This window comes from Sorghum bicolor, chromosome 1 (genome assembly GCF_000003195.3).
Source record: "Sorghum bicolor cultivar BTx623 chromosome 1, Sorghum_bicolor_NCBIv3, whole genome shotgun sequence".
NCBI lineage: Eukaryota > Viridiplantae > Streptophyta > Magnoliopsida > Poales > Poaceae > Sorghum > Sorghum bicolor.
In genome coordinates, this window is record NC_012870.2 from 6,827,980 (window position 1) to 6,843,911 (window position 15,932).

The following is a 15,932-nucleotide window of genomic DNA, read 5'->3' on the forward strand; positions in this document are numbered from 1 at the left end:
GAATTGACGAGACAAATCTTTTAAGCCTAGTTAGTCCATATTAGACAATATTTGTCAAATACAAACGAAACTGATACTATTCACAATTTGCAAAATATTTTGGAACTAAACAAGGCCTAGAACTCCACATAGTAGCAACCGGTGCTGACTGCTGAATTCCAAGCTCTGAATTTGGCCTCAGGCCTTGTTTAGTTTCCAAAATTTTTTAAGATTCCCCGTCACATCGAATCTTGCGGCACATGCATGAAGCATTAAATATAGACGAAAACAAAAACTAATTACGCAGTTTACCTGTAAATCGTGAGACGAATCTTTTGATCCTAGTTAGTCTATGATTAGATAATATTTGCCACAAACAAACGAAAGTGCTACATTAGCGAAATCTAAAAATTTTCCCAAACTAAACATGGCCTCAGCAGAAAACTGAGATGGTGCTCACTCGTCGCTGCACGTGCTCGGCCAGGAGTGCTACAAAGCTGCCACCCTTTAATCGATCCCCGTCATCAAAAGGCCAAAAAAAAAGCGTTACTACTGCGCTCAGGTCTTCCGCGGCCGCCGGGCACGCATGGCAGTCTGACACACTGCCGCCGGCACTAGTCCTGTCCGATGTACGCTCAAGCACTGCAAGCATGCGGGGCAGTCGTCAAGCACGACGCACGGGCACCACCCATGTGTCATGTGTGCTCGCAGAACCTGATGCGCTTCTTTTCCGCATCACCCACTTCGGCGGGGCTCTCCCTTGTCCATGCGACCATGCGCATCGCCGCCACTTGCTCGTTTTCAGCGCTCCAGTCCCTTCCCCCAGCCGGTGACATCGTTGCATTGGAGTACAAAATCCTTTTAACAGTTGTCTGCATGGATGGCGAATATGTGCGTGACAAGGAGATTTGCTGGGCGCCTTACTTTTTTAAGCAAAACGCCGGATGAGGAATATATGAGCAAATCAGCCCGGCACTCGACACCGTGCGGGCACCACATTCTCGTCTGAGGTCCAAGGTTTCTATTCAACAACCAACAAACCATCGTTTGATGTCATGCATCCTAGACTAGTATAGATGTTCAACAATATTTATTTACAGTCCGGGCGTACGGCACGACAGGAGACAAAACAAGTTAAACAACTCACAAAGCTAGCAAGCACTAGTACAAAGAATCGCCGTACCCATGCAATGGCGGCACACAATGCTCTACGTGGCTCTGCAAGGAAACCACACACACAAATTCCTGCAATGCAATGCAGTGCACAGCACAGGGGCCAGCCAGGGGGCCCCCTCTCTTGCTGGGTGATGAAATCAGCTTTGCACATTGCAGGGAGAGGATTAAAAGGCGCGGCGGCCACAGCACCGCAGGCTGTGCAGAGGCGAGACAGAGAGAGGCTACTTTCCAAAGCACGATGGATTTGGCGCCAATCACCGGGTAAAGCGGCTGGCCGCGCGCGATTAGACTAAACTCGTGTGCCCCGGCGCGCCGCGCGCGTGCCCCCGCGCGCCGGGGGTGCAGCCGGCGCGTGCCCCGCGGGGTGCTGGGTGCCCAGGTGGCCGCTGCCTCGCCCGTCCGATCCCACCCGCGGACGGCCACGATGCGGTCCTCTCCCAAGCCCTCCTCGTCACGTACGTCGCCCGGAGTTCCACGGGAATGAACCGGGCTCGTACGAGGTGGAGCCGTGGAGGGGAGCACCGCACCGGGAACGGATGAGCTGCGGAAGTGCCAGCCAAGCCAACGGAATATAAATAGGGGCGAGCAGGGGTCAAGCGCTACCATCCAGGAGCCGAGAATCTCTAAAAGGCGCCGCTGCCTGGCCGCTCCCGTCCACGCCGCGGCGGGCAGCTAGCAGCGAAGCGTCGGCTTCCAGAGGCCGGCCGCCCGGTCGTCGAGAGCCAGCCAGTGGTGGAGGTGGAGGGAGGCTAGGTATATAGCTACCGGAGAGCCGGTGGGCGCGGGAGAAAGGATCGGAGAGCCAAGGGGGAGATAGCTTAGAGATGGCGCCGTCGCGGAAGTCGCCGGTGGTGGCGGAGGAGCGGGCGGGGATGGAGGAGGGGAAGGGGGAGCGGTGCGCGGTGGAGGAGGTGGCGCTGGTGGTGCCGGAGACGGACGACCCGTCGCTGCCGGTGATGACATTCCGGGCGTGGACGCTGGGGCTCGGCTCCTGCGTCGTCCTCATCTTCCTCAACACCTTCTTCACGTACCGCACCCAGCCGCTCACCATCTCCGGGATCCTCGCACAGATCCTCGTGCTCCCCGCCGGCCGCTTCATGGCCGCCGTGCTGCCCAACCGCGAGGTCAGGCTCCTCGGCGGCAGGCTCGGCAGCTTCAACCTCAACCCGGGGCCATTCAACGTCAAGGAGCACGTCATCATCACCATCTTCGCCAACTGCGGCGTCTCCTACGGCGGCGGCGACGCCTACTCCATCGGCGCCATCACCGTCATGAAGGCCTACTACAAGCAGACGCTCAGCTTCGCCTGCGCCCTACTCATCGTCCTCACGACACAGGTACCTCCTTCCTACTACTACCCTACTGCGCAGATTCAGCACGACTCAGGCCGGTGAACTTCACTGACCTGTGTATCAAAGATTAACACGTACAGTCTACTAGCGCTGCTGCTTAAAATAACGAGGGGACAACCAGTCAAATTATTTTTAGTATCAAAACTCTGGATGTTAATTAGCTAAGTAGCACTTAAGAGTTAAGAATTGACTGATTTTTAATTTCTCTGTCAATTCATCTTGACATTTTGGCACGCGAATGTAACGTGCACACTTAGTCTACAAGACTGGAATCAAAAGTGCAGGCGTGCAGCTGATAAGTATATGTCAAGATGCGCCAAACCAACCAGTCTATATCGTATTTGTTCTCTCGTTGCCACCAATCATGGCCCCGGGGAAAAAAAGCGAAAAAGGTGGTCTGAAAAATCTTGTGCAGATGTCACCATGAGACCATGCATGTGTACTAAGGATGGCCTACAAATAATTGGCAGGAATTTGTTTGTTTGCACACATGCGTCTTCAACATGTCATAGTGGGGTGGGGAGCTTCAGAATCCCTTTCTGATTGCTGGCTCTAGCCTCTAGCTGAGAAAACTTTTTTTTAGTGAAGAAACTTAGTTAGTTTCAAAAAAAAAAAAAAAACTTAGTTGAAACAAGCAGTCTTTGCGGAGGAATATACTTGAAAAAAGAAACTTGTTGGAAAACATGGGTATTTGTTAATTGATTAAACACTTGTAGCCGCCCTAGGTTACAAGCGGAAGCACATATTCTTTTTAGTTTCAGTTTTTGATGAGTTAATTAATTAACTAGTACAGGAGGAAAACATGCGTTTTTTGACGGGTTAATTAATTAACTAGTTTTAGTCTTGCATCCATCATTTTGATAAACTAGAAGGACAGGAGATGCTGACGCAGTGCAGAGACAGGTGACGTTTTGATAACTGGTGGGGAAATCCTAACAAATCTGTCCTCCGTCGCATGCCCACTGCAGATACTGGGGTACGGCTGGGCTGGGATGCTGAGGAGGTACCTGGTCGACCCTGCCGAGATGTGGTGGCCTTCTAATCTTGCCCAGGTCTCACTCTTCAGGTAAATCATCATTCTGTTAATACTGATGATGAATTTCTCAATTAGTACGGTGGTAATGGTAATAATGGTCTATGGTGCTGCATGTGCACTACAGGGCGCTGCACGAGAAAGAAGAGGAGGGCGGCAAGTCCCGTGGCCCGTCGCGGATGCGCTTCTTCCTGATCGTCTTCTTCGCGAGCTTCGCGTACTACGCGCTGCCGGGCTACCTGCTGCCGATCCTGACCTTCTTCTCGTGGGCGTGCTGGGTGTGGCCGCACAGCATCACGGCGCAGCAGGTCGGGTCCGGGTACCACGGCCTCGGCGTGGGCGCCTTCACGCTGGACTGGGCGGGCATCTCGGCGTACCACGGCAGCCCGCTGGTGGCGCCGTGGGCGTCCATCGCCAACACGGCCGTGGGATTCGTCATGTTCATCTACGTCATCGTGCCGCTCTGCTACTGGCAGTTCAACACGTTCGACGCCCGCAGGTTCCCCATCTTCTCCAACCAGCTCTTCACGGCGTCGGGGCAGAAGTACGACACCACCAAGGTGCTCACCAAGGACTTCGACCTCAACGTCGCCGCCTACGACAGCTACGGCAAGCTCTACCTCAGCCCGCTCTTCGCCATCTCCATCGGCTCCGGGTTCCTGCGGTTCACGGCCACCATCGTCCACGTCCTGCTCTTCCATGGCAGCGACATGTGGAAGCAGAGCAAGTCGGCCATGAACGCCGTGAAGATGGACGTGCACGCCAAGCTGATGCAGAGGTACAGGCAGGTGCCACAGTGGTGGTTCCTCATGCTGCTGCTGGGCAGCGTGGTTGTGTCGCTGCTCATGTCCTTCGTCTGGAAGGAGGAGGTGCAGCTGCCGTGGTGGGGGATGCTCTTCGCCTTCGCGCTCGCCTTCGTCGTCACACTCCCCATCGGCGTCATCCAGGCCACCACCAACCAGGCACGCGCCGCTCTCGATCTATATCTGTTGCCGTCGTCATCGTCCGATCCATGCATGCATGATGCATCCTCTCGTCTCAAGTCTGAACTGAACCTGCTGTGTGTCCGTGAATTTCTCTGCAGCAACCGGGGTACGACATCATCGCGCAGTTCATGATCGGCTACGCGCTGCCCGGCAAGCCCATCGCCAACCTGCTCTTCAAGATTTACGGCCGGATCAGCACCGTGCACGCGCTGTCGTTCCTCGCCGACCTCAAGCTCGGCCACTACATGAAGATCCCCCCACGGTGCATGTACACGGCCCAGGTACGTAGTGATCCAGCTCTCGTCGTCGTCTTCAGCAGACATTTCCGGCCGGAGACGATGCCGCATATGAATGAAACTGACCCTAAACGACATGCATGCATGTACGCACGGGGCGCCGCAGCTGATCGGGACGGTGGTCGCCGGCGTTGTGAACCTGGCGGTGGCGTGGTGGATGCTGGACAACATCGACAACATCTGCGACGTGGAGGCGCTGCACCCGGACAGCCCGTGGACGTGCCCCAAGTACCGCGTCACGTTCGACGCGTCGGTGATCTGGGGCCTGATCGGCCCCGGGCGGCTCTTCGGCCGGCACGGTCTCTACCGCAACCTGGTGTGGCTGTTCCTGGTCGGCGCGGTGCTCCCCGTGCCGGTGTGGCTGCTGAGCAGGGCGTTCCCGGAGAAGAAGTGGATCGCGCTCATCAACGTGCCCGTCATCTCGTACGGCTTCGCCGGGATGCCGCCGGCCACGCCCACCAACATCGCCACATGGCTGGTGACGGGCACCATCTTCAACTTCTTCGTCTTCAGGTACCGCAAGGCGTGGTGGCAGAAGTACAACTACGTGCTCTCGGCGGCGCTCGACGCCGGCACCGCCTTCATGGGGGTGCTCATCTTCTTCGCGCTCCAGAACGCGCACCACGACCTCAAGTGGTGGGGCACGGAGGTGGATCACTGCCCGCTCGCCTCCTGCCCCACTGCGCCGGGCATCGCCGTCAAGGGATGCCCGGTCTTCTGAATGTTCCAAGCTAAGCGGCGTAGTAAGCAGTGTGTGTAACAGTGTAAGGAAATGTTTGCTACGGGAGCCATGGATTCAGCCGGGCATCGTTTAACCGATGCAGTGCTTTACCACTCGTGAATGTAACAAAGTTTTTCACCGCAAAGACACCATTGCAGGGGTGGATTCAGAGGGAGAAAAACAGAGGCGAGACAGCCTATGGAGCAACAGCCCAGTGTCTGTGGTTGGAACACCAGAATTTTGAGTCATCTGGAACCGACGGCTCAGGTTTATTGCAACCTCTTAACACTTGCGATCTGGCGTGTGTAATAAACTGAAAGTCTGCACAGGTTGAAGCTCGGCGTGCCAAGAAGCATTATGTGGGGAATGGGAAGTGACTGAGCGGTGAACTTATTCAGTCCTTTATAAAGAACATATTTTTCATTGAAAGGAAAATAAATAGTTATACAGACTTCTAACTGGAAATGATTTAAATATGAGAAAGACGATGAACTTATTCAAAGTCCTTTCTAAACAGAATATAATCTGCATTTTTGCAAAACAAAGCGTTTTTTTAAGAGTAGAAAAAAAGGTCTATTTTACCTCCCTCGACCTCAACTGCTGATGTTGTCTGATTTTCTTCCTGAAACACAAAACCAAATATGCTACACCATAAATTTGTAACACACAACAAATCACACCTAGCTGGTCTTGATGGTCGTTTTAGTCTACTCCCAAATCAAATAAACATTACCAACGAAATTATAAAAAAATCTCAAAAAATCATCAAAATATTTTTTTCTATCCTAAAACTGGTTTAGTCTTAGAATTTATTTTAGCTCAGGAAAATATGGAACATTTTTTTTCTAATAAAATCACACCACCCCTGTAGATTTTGTACACATGAGAATGGGCAAACATATTATGTGGTATGATCAATCGGTATATGATGATACAGTTTTTACTTCATGTCATAGTTTCATGAATCCACAAGACACGAAGTAATATACGGAGTGATAAAAGCCGGAGTATGATCGAGTGATCTCATTTGGTGAAAGTTGGCTAATTAAAGTTGCTGTACGAGCACCTGGTTCTGGAGTACCATCATTCATCCTCATCCTCACAGATTGTACACTTATCACCTGGAAGCAGAAGGTCCTTGCATGGCTTCTTTGAACTCTGGACCGCCAGGCCTCTGAATGCTCAGAGTGGCAGCTCGAAGATTTCCTCTTCCCTTGCTGCGATGTGCTTCCTGCAGATCCATGCAATGTGGCCGTCATCTCTGTATCGAACACGCCACAGGCCAAATCTCTGTGCTAGGTCCATCCCCGTCAAAACACCTTGCCCTTTCAAGAAATCCACAAGCCATTGCCTGGCTGTTTTCATATCCTCTCCCATGTCGCTTGTGCCACCTTGGTTGCCACCATTTCTTGACCTTCCGTACAGTGCTGCTGCACCCAGAGCCCCCACGGACGTGGCAGATGCAGCCGCGCCGTACATGGCCGAGGAGTCCAGCAGGTGCACCACCTCCCTGCTCAGGTCAGGTATCATCTCTCCCATTCCAACAATGAAATGCGCGCCGATCTTCAGAGCAAAAGTCAGCAGCTTCATGAACTTGCTCATGTAAGGTAGCAAGGATTTCACTGTCTGGTTGTCCACTTGAATCAGGTCACAGCCGAGCTGATCTTCTACTACATGCATCTCTCTACGGAACTCGCACAGCATGTGCACTCGTAAGGACCGCATCCCAGGCAGTATTCTTGTGACCAGCTGTTTGGACCGGTTGTCTAGGCTAACAAGATAGAACATCTGTGGCACTTTCCTTTCCTCCAACTGGATGCTGTAATTCATCATGTAGTCCATTTTCCTGTGGAGTTCAGTCACAAGGTGATACTCGTAATACCTCAAGCTTGCGATTTCCTCCTTGAGGTCCCTTATTCCTTGTTCCACTCTCTTCAATCTTTGGAGAACCATCTCAACACCTTTTGCAATGCCTAATATGGAAGGATCAACCACATCTGTTTCAGGGATGATTTCAGATTGCTGCTGATTGTCTGGGGTGACAGAAAGTTCAGTTGCGAGGTGCTGTAGATCATAGTACCTACGGTGAAGGACTTCATGGAAGTCATCATCTGATAACAATTCTCTGGCATGATCTGATCCTGATTGTAAGATGATCCTTTTATTGCTTTCAATTGCACTCCATGTATGCTCATAATCATACATGCTTTCTGCAGGCAATGACAAAAGAATTTGCTTTATTCTCTTCAGAGGCAGCAGCTGCGTTTGGAGAAACCTATGTGGTATGAGATATTTTACACAGTCTGGCCTGATAATGCTTTCCTCGAACACCAAACTTGAAGACATGTTTAGTATGGTCGGGATTATTAACTTGTGGAATATCCTCACCATGTCAGTAACACTTTTGCTGGAGCATGCAAGCACATCGATGGATGAGTCTAATGTCCTTCCCAGCTCCACTCTAACATGGAAACCATTGACCACTGTATAAATAAGATTCTTCTCCAAGATGTAGACTGCACCCTGTTGCTGTCCCATGCACATGATTTTGTTGTGCAAACGAACCTGAAAAAAGATATTGTTTCATAAGTAATTCAGGTGTTGTCGGTACACATTTCCAAATAGCATGCATATCACTTTCGGCAGCTATGCTAGTTAAGAGGAACATAATGTTTTACCTGAAGCCTTGGAAAGAAATCGCTTGTCAAAAACATGTGTATATCTTTGCATTTAAGACGCCTTCCAACATATCTGCAGTCTGGCATGGTTAAGTGCCACTTTTGAGTCCCTTCTTTGCTTTCCTCAAGAATAGATGGCACTAAAAGTAATGTGTCTGGGTTTCCAGGATCCTGTTCATAACACAATTCGAGCTTCAACAGCAAATTTATGACATCATTGCCCTGGAAAGATGCACCGGCTCTCCAGTTTAACCCTTGAATTTGGTTGCACAGTTTCTCTTGTAGAATCTTCTCCAGCTCTTGTTTGCGGACAAAACCACTCCTTTCTGTCTTGAGTGATTTCAGTGTAGCTAGTTGGTTAAGGACATCTCGACAGAACCAGTCGCAATCCAAGATCAGTACTCCAAGGTCCTCAAAAAATATTATTTCACCCAAGTTATGCAGTGATTTTGCAACAGTACGTCTTCGTGTGTCCACTTTCTCCACATTATCACGCCTTGATCGCAATCTTAGCGCTGGAATGTTGAGCTGACATATCTCACGGAACTCAGACCATTTGATTACAGCTTTATTATTCTTCAACCTCCAGTCATGCAAAACTCTAACCAAATCATTGCATACTTCATAAACTTGAGGTACTTGCTGGAGGATTGTCTTAATTGTCATCCGCAAGTGATGGGTGAGTCTACTTACTGAAACCAATGATCTTGCATCCACGGCAAAAACAGTGGGGTAAATTTCTGCATACGAATGGAATTCTTCTCTGAGCCTTTGTACAAGTGCAGCAATTGGTTGTAGCCCTTCTGGTAGATGAGCTACCTTGTCATAATGGGTGAGAACTATAGTTACACTGGGAAGAAATAATTGTGAGACTCTCTTAGCATTTGAAACCAAAAACTTAAGCCAATATATCAGTTCCAGTTCAATCTGATCTATGCTTTTGGGATACCTATTAGCAGGCTTCAGAACCAAGCTAGATACAATCATGAAAAAGCATGGACCGCCATGCACAAGAAACATAAAATCATGTAAGGGAAAACTCTCCTCTTGTCCACCAAGATTACACATTGTCAATTTTGTGTTGCCATCAAAGAAAGCACTAGTTTTATTCTCGTTGGTGTACTCCATTTGCACAACTGGATTCATCAAAGTACTTGTTACATCTATGCGAGACGACTTCAATGGGTTCATGCACTGATTTATGGAGTTATGTAGCATGCTTTTACCTGCATGGCCGCCACAAATTGGGTTATCAGTTGCAATAAAAAAGTAAAATACAAAAAAAAAAATCTCGTTTTTGCATGTCTGAGGTATAAATAAAACCTAGGTGTTAATTGAGTGGCTAGTATTGCAAGTGAATGTGATCAAGATTCTAGGAAAAATGAGGTTTTACATTGTTTATTAGCAACTCTCCAAGTTAAAAGAGCAAACATGTTACCGATCTAACTACTTCATTTCTGCTTACAGCCAATAACAAGGGTAATAATGGACAATGCTGAATTGCTGATGATACCTGCTGATTCCTGACCACATAGAAAAACACGGCAGCAAGTAGGAGCACTAAGTGGCAAATCAAGAAAATCATTTGGCAGAACAAGACTCCCATTTTGACAGAGCTTCTCATAAATTTGGTCCGTTTTCCCAGCAACATGCAAAGGTGTTCCATGAAGGTCAATTTCTTCAATCCAAGGGTTGACTTCTAAAGTGCCCATAATGGTCTGCAGGATTGCCTCCCCATCAACTCCCTTGCAGCCTCTCAAAGACAAGCTACGAAGAGTGGCATTCCTCTCTAAACTAGTGAAGATTTTGACAACATCATTTGGCTTCAAACTTGCATCATTGCATATTGCCAGTTGAATTAGGCTCTGGTTTGTCTCCAACATCTGCAAGATGGCAGATACGCCATACTTGCCTATATTTGCTCGCTCTCCTCCAAAACTCAAAACCTTCAATGTGGTATTGGCTTGTCTCTGAAGTGGAGAAAAGGTACTAAGAGGGCATAGCAAATGCTCCAGCCCTACTCCACCAAATCTATTTCCATCCAAAGTCAAGTTCTCTAAATAGCTGTTCTTAAAGAGCCCTGCAGCTATATACACCACTGCTTTGTCCCCAAGGGAACACTTGCTAAGCTTCACAGTTTTCAGGCTCCTGTTCCGTTCAAGAACTCCTCTAAGCTCTTTGGTCCATTTCGACTTTAGTGGGACACTTGACATGTCCAATGTTTTCACTGTGGTATTCCATGCCAGAGCACAAGCAACCCGTTGCAGCCCTGTCGAGTTAATGTTGCTGTAGATCCTCATGCTACCAGTCTCAGGCAGAAATTCAACAATTTTACAGCTGTTCATGCCACCTTTTGTGCCACGACTGTGTCCCCATATGTGAACCTCCACTCTACGGTTGCGTGCGAGCACAGCAGAGATAAGTGGAGCTACTGTAATGGAGCTGTTGTCAAGGATGATCAACTTCTTCAGGATAAAGTTCACCTCGATCATTTTGGAGAATTCTTCTGCCCCCTTGGAGCCTATGGAGTCCTCCCATACTTGGAACTCCTCCACACTTCTGTTGTTTGCCAAAGCTGAAGCAAGCAACGTGGCTCCAGTTGATCCAATTCTACATTCAGAGAAAACAACTGCTTTGATGGTGTTGTTCTGGTGAAGCATTTCCGAGAGTAGAACAAAAGCATGTGCTGATTTTGTGCTGAAAACATTCTTCTGGAATTCCACCTGCTTTACACTTGAGCCAGAGCCTAAAAGTGAACAGAGAAGTTGCAACCCCTGAATCTGCCATTCAATACCATGGAATAGGATGTTTCTCAAATTCATGTAGTTCTCTTTGTACTCCACAAGGTGACGAAGAAACCTGTGCAGGAAGTTGACACCACCGTTGTCCATGCAGACATGAACTCCTAGTGATCTCTCACTTTCCATGGACAAGACTGAATCCAAATTTGCTGGAACCTGGTAGAACACGATGTTCTCCACGTCCTTGTAGGACTGAAAATCAATGTCTCCAATATCTCTGGCATCATCCCTCTTTGATGGTGACGTTATCATGATCATCCTATCACCCATGCTTAGGAGGGGATGGTGGAGGGTAGATGAAAGAGAGAAGGAAAGACAAAGGCTGCTTGTATCATGCAAGAAGAATTCAGATGTATACTGCTAAGGAACAATATGCTTTATGAAGTCAGATGTCACATATTCCAATACTGAAGGTGGTGTGGAAAGACAACACAAGGAAAGAAATCAGATTCCTGCCTTGTCAAGGGCAACGGAGGCATCGTAAAGAAAGGAACAACCTTTAACTTTGCTGACCAGGAAAGACAACCAGTAAACTAGATAAATTAGGTTCAACTACTATAAGAGATTCAGAATACAAAAATCATGAGAAACGAATAACATCAGCTCCAAAGCAGACCCTGAATTATTTAATTTATTTCATATAATAATATACCAGGATCTCAAAATTTTCTGTTGGCTTCCTGTAAATGCTATGATCTTACGCACGCTATGTGTCTATATGTGTATGTATATCCCATATTGCCTATGTGCAGCATCAGCACATGCATTATTCAGACAAAAGATTGAGCTATTTAACCTTTTATTATTAGCATCATTCCAGAAACTAAAAATGAACTTAACTTCAATTGAATTTACATCATTAGTGCAAGTCAAGATATAATGTAGTTACCTTTTTTAGTGTAGTTTTGCGTTGCATTGTTCATTCAAAGTGAAGAGAGATTCTCATATTTGTGCATCAAGTAACAGACATGTGGCCTTTAACTTTTAGGCAAGAGAAGGGGCTGCCTTTAACCTCGGCTATTACATAAACATCACACAGCTTGAACTATCACCTTGTAGAGTTAATCAGTTCCAAATAAAATATCATATAAGAGCTTGAGTGCTGGCACCTAGTAGTTGAAAGAAAGTAGAATGCATATTTCCTTACCACCAAACGCAGGTGGTGTGAAGAGATGGGATCTAAAGAAGCAGGCTGCAACAAGGATGACACTGTTCCTTTATTTGATCCTCCACTTCCTTGCAGCATCGGCACAACAAAAGAGGATAGCTGCTCTCCTGTATCCAGAAGGCTCATGTGCTTTTCTTCCCATGTACTCTATGATTACCTAGTTTTTTTTCCAAATTTTGAAATTGACATAAAAAGATGCTGATGGATGCTAAAACAAAATCCATAAGCATGAAACATGTTTCTCGAAATTGGTATCAGATGAGGAAAGAGAAAACGTCTGCAAATAGGGAACAACATAAACTGATGTACCATAACCATTTAAGAAGGCATGCAGAATTCTAACCATGCCAGTAAAAAACAGTGAAATTATGTTTAAAAAAAAACAGTGAAATTACTCTGCCATGCATTGAGATCCAATGCACAAGTAGAAACACTAACACCATGTTGACGCATCGCAAATAAATTACCAATATTTTTCTTAAGTAGATGCAAAGCGCATATGAATATAGAAAGAGAAGGATAGAATAACTGAAACATGAATCTATGCCTCTAAGAAAAATACCTTTCCATGCAACCAGATGACTGAAATTGGAAGAAGCAATGGTGCATAGCTGATGAGCAAGCAGTAAACGATATCTTACAGCAAGTTCTTAACTAGGCATGTGGTCCCAATGGTGGAGACATGCTGATTAAGCCGAACAAATCTTGCTATCTTCGCAATACTGTCAGAGACCATGCATCATATTCCATCAACAACTACTGGAGAAATTCAAGCAACATGGTGGTACTTGCTACTTTAATGCAGCTGCAATAGTCACCGTCCTAGATCCAAGCATGTTTCTAATCTGGACTCTGAAAGTCTGAACTATTCCAAATCTTACTCTTACACCATTCACTTAATGTCATCTTGCAGGCCATAATTCTTGTCATTTTGAGCCAGCAGTGTAGTATACTGATAAAAAAATACAGAAGAAGGAAATGTTTTCCTGTATGCCTGGGGTATCTTTCATTGATTCAGAAATTTGAGAGGAAAGTTGCTTTCAACTCAAACATTTACCTTGTGGAAGCATATTGTTACTTGGGAGTTTTGGAAACATGGATTAGCTACAGAATGCAATAGCTGACACGCTGCTCCATATTCCAATGTTTCAATTCTTCATGTGAACTTTAATCGGGATCTAATTTCATTTTTCACCATGTATCTGGTTTTATGTTAATGTGAATGACTGGAAGAAATTCTATTAATATGTAAAAGTGGAGAACATGCTGCATCAACCAATAACTACTTCGTACAGACCGTTGTGTTGGGGCCAGCAACACATGAGGAAGATGTAATACCTGTATCCAGAATATGGTCAAAGCATTGATATACTAAATAGTCCGCAAAGTCCAGACTTGTGTCCACTGTCCTCATGTATTGAACATGTTTTAGAACAACAAGTTATGGAAACAGTGGACCAAGCTGTAGCAACAAAAATGGGCTCATATCATGGATGAAGAAGACCAGCACCAGTCATGCTTGTCTAACTGATCATATTTGAGAAGCCAGTAGAACATATAAAAACGTTGAAATGACAAAGCTGACGCAAACCCAAGCTTGGAACAAGACATATCTATGAACTCAGACTAAATTAATAAAACAGAAGGTGCAATTTCACTGTCACGACCAACAGAAAACAAATCATCATCAGCATATCATGCTTTGGTAGAAACACAAGATCACAGATTGAATTATTAACCACAGGTGCATTCTGTACAGTGTACAAGTACAATTTTCATATAACCAAATAAAGCACCAAATACAGAGGTTTATGATTTTTATTTGTTTTCTTGGAAAAGCACAATTTAATCAGAAGAGGAGGCTGGCCCAAGCAGCTATGAAGGCAAAGCCACCCAATGGTGCCGGTGAAGAAAGCTTCCTGTCTTCAAGATAAGCCACGGTGTAGCACCTAACAAAATTATTCATCCTCTGTCAATAACAACTTTATGACACAATTCCAATACAAAACGAAAGATGACACAAGAACAAATTATTTTCTTATTCAACGCCTTCTGATAATTAATAATTTACAATTTGGTTAGGGGAGAATAAACGCTTACGTTCCAGAAAAGAGCACGATTCCAGCAGTTAGGAGCCCTCCGAACTGCAAACACGGCAAGAATCGAAGAGGTCATATAAATTAACCGGGAGGTAGCCTAATAGCAAAACTGTTGAAGCGGGCGACACTAGTACTCACGACGTTGGGGCGCTTGGTGATGGGCGCCCCGAGCAGCGCGGCGGTGTGGACGAGATGGTACAGGGACGCGGTGTGCCAAACCTGCCAAAATCATTCGCCCGAGTTATAAAAAGCAGATCGATAAATTGGGAGGAGCAAATTGGGGACTGTAGAGGAATGCGGATGATGGAGAACGTCATCTACCTCTTTGTACGCGGGGTTCTTGGGGCGGAACATGTGCGCGCCGTAGGTGCCGAGCCCCAAAGCAGCGATCCCTGCTCAAGTCAACCGCTCATCCCGGTGGTCTGATTCAGGAAACAGGATTCCAGGAAGAGGAGGGGGCGAGGGAGACGACGAGAAGAGAAGGGTTGGTTACCGGAGACGGCAGCCACCTTGTGCCACAGCATCGGATCCATCGGCGCCACCATCTTCCTCTTCTCTTTCGTTCGCCTCTTCGGCCTCCTTTGACTTGCTACTACTGCTGTCTGCTTCAGCATTCTTTCCTCTCCTTGCTCGTCGGCGCTGGCCGTCGACAGTCCAGTCATTTTGCGGCTGTTTGGGCCGCAAAAATAAACCTGGACCAACGCTGTCGTCCGAGGCCTAGCCCGTTACCAATATTTTTTTGGTTTTATTTACTAGCTCGTTTAAAATTTGAAATATATGATGTTCATGTTAATAATAATAAGTTAACTGCTTTTATTAAAAAATAACTGGACTTAGTCCAACCTTAAATCAAATACTCCATTTGCTCTAGATTAAGACATTTTGTTTTTAATAGATGCATTGTTTTTACTATATATCTAGGTACAATATATATCTAAGTACATAGCCAAAAAAAACATATCTAGAAATACCATAACATCTTATAATTTGTAATGGAGAAAATAAAATATAAGAGATACAATAAATACTAGTGCAATGAAATAATTTCATATAGAAATATATAGTGAAAACCCCACTATCCATTCTATCTCAAAATCTCAAAATGCAAGCAATCCACCTTAGTAACCCACTATCGGATGCATTTAAGTGTCATCATTAGTATATCATGTCATCCACTACCGTACCATTAATTTATAATAGTTTATTTCTTTGTATAAGTGATTTAGATTAATTTTATTCTAATTCATCCGAATTCTCACAATAACGTGAGGGATATGCTTCTAATATGGTAAAAGTATCCATGTGTTGTGTTTATTTATGTTTTCTGAACAATGTTATTTGGTTCTTCCTTTGTAAATGGACTATAGGTGAAATGTCCATGCGTAGTGACGATTTACCTAAATTTTGAGGCTACGGCTACTTGCAATGACAATCTACCCAAAGTATATGCAATGAACCTGTGAGATGATAGTCATGTTATTTTCTTGTCTTATAAATGTTCTTATTACTTGTCGAGGCAATATGGACAGGTGCTATGATACTTAGACTTCCGTCCTAACTTTCTGAATTTTTGTTGATGCAATGGTAACAAGTTATGAGGATTCAAGTTCCCCTTCTTTTCATCATTTAGGTAAGGAAATGTT

The 15,932-nt window shown here is 46.0% G+C and overlaps 3 protein-coding genes across 3 annotated transcripts; 1 reads left to right on the forward strand and 2 right to left on the reverse strand.

Annotated features, from left to right (window-relative positions):
• Nucleotides 1,628-5,871, forward strand: LOC8086239 (oligopeptide transporter 3). Its single transcript, XM_002463822.2, has 5 exons — nt 1,628-2,492; nt 3,476-3,573; nt 3,668-4,502; nt 4,625-4,807; nt 4,929-5,871. Exons 1-5 carry the CDS (start codon nt 1,980-1,982, stop codon nt 5,541-5,543), a joined length of 2,244 nt encoding a protein of 747 aa, XP_002463867.1. The 5' UTR covers nt 1,628-1,979; the 3' UTR covers nt 5,544-5,871.
• On the reverse strand, nt 6,430-13,892 carry LOC8085929 (protein TORNADO 1). Its single transcript, XM_002466403.2, has 3 exons — nt 9,735-13,892; nt 8,222-9,447; nt 6,430-8,108 (listed from the first exon to the last, which is right to left on the reverse strand). Exons 1-3 carry the CDS (start codon nt 11,290-11,292, stop codon nt 6,726-6,728), a joined length of 4,167 nt encoding a protein of 1,388 aa, XP_002466448.2. The 5' UTR covers nt 11,293-13,892; the 3' UTR covers nt 6,430-6,725.
• On the reverse strand, nt 13,892-14,966 carry LOC8086242 (transmembrane protein 256 homolog). Its single transcript, XM_002466406.2, has 5 exons — nt 14,783-14,966; nt 14,611-14,681; nt 14,428-14,508; nt 14,291-14,334; nt 13,892-14,139 (listed from the first exon to the last, which is right to left on the reverse strand). The coding sequence occupies exons 1-5, from the start codon at nt 14,949-14,951 to the stop codon at nt 14,040-14,042; spliced, it is 465 nt and encodes a 154-aa protein (XP_002466451.2). The 5' UTR covers nt 14,952-14,966; the 3' UTR covers nt 13,892-14,039.

Bases quoted from the DNA above. Each gene is read 5' to 3' on its own strand.
- LOC8086242 (XM_002466406.2), bottom strand. From the start codon at position 14,951: ATGACTGGACTGTCGACGGCCAGCGCCGACGAGCAAGGAGAGGAAAGA. The intron at 14,682-14,782 runs GTAACCAACCCT...TGACTTGAGCAG, and splicing joins CAAGGTGGCTGCCGTCTCCG to GGATCGCTGCTTTGGGGCTC. The intron at 14,509-14,610 runs GTAGATGACGTT...TGATTTTGGCAG, and splicing joins AGAACCCCGCGTACAAAGAG to GTTTGGCACACCGCGTCCCT.
- LOC8085929 (XM_002466403.2), bottom strand. From the start codon at position 11,292: ATGGGTGATAGGATGATCATGATAACGTCACCATCAAAGAGGGATGAT. The intron at 9,448-9,734 runs GTATCATCAGCA...GCGGCCATGCAG, and splicing joins ATGTGGTCAGGAATCAGCAG to GTAAAAGCATGCTACATAAC. The intron at 8,109-8,221 runs GTAAAACATTAT...ATCTTTTTTCAG, and splicing joins ATTTCTTTCCAAGGCTTCAG to GTTCGTTTGCACAACAAAAT.
- LOC8086239 (XM_002463822.2), top strand. From the start codon at position 1,980: ATGGCGCCGTCGCGGAAGTCGCCGGTGGTGGCGGAGGAGCGGGCGGGG. The intron at 2,493-3,475 runs GTACCTCCTTCC...TGCCCACTGCAG, and splicing joins TCATCGTCCTCACGACACAG to ATACTGGGGTACGGCTGGGC. The intron at 4,808-4,928 runs GTACGTAGTGAT...GGGGCGCCGCAG, and splicing joins GGTGCATGTACACGGCCCAG to CTGATCGGGACGGTGGTCGC.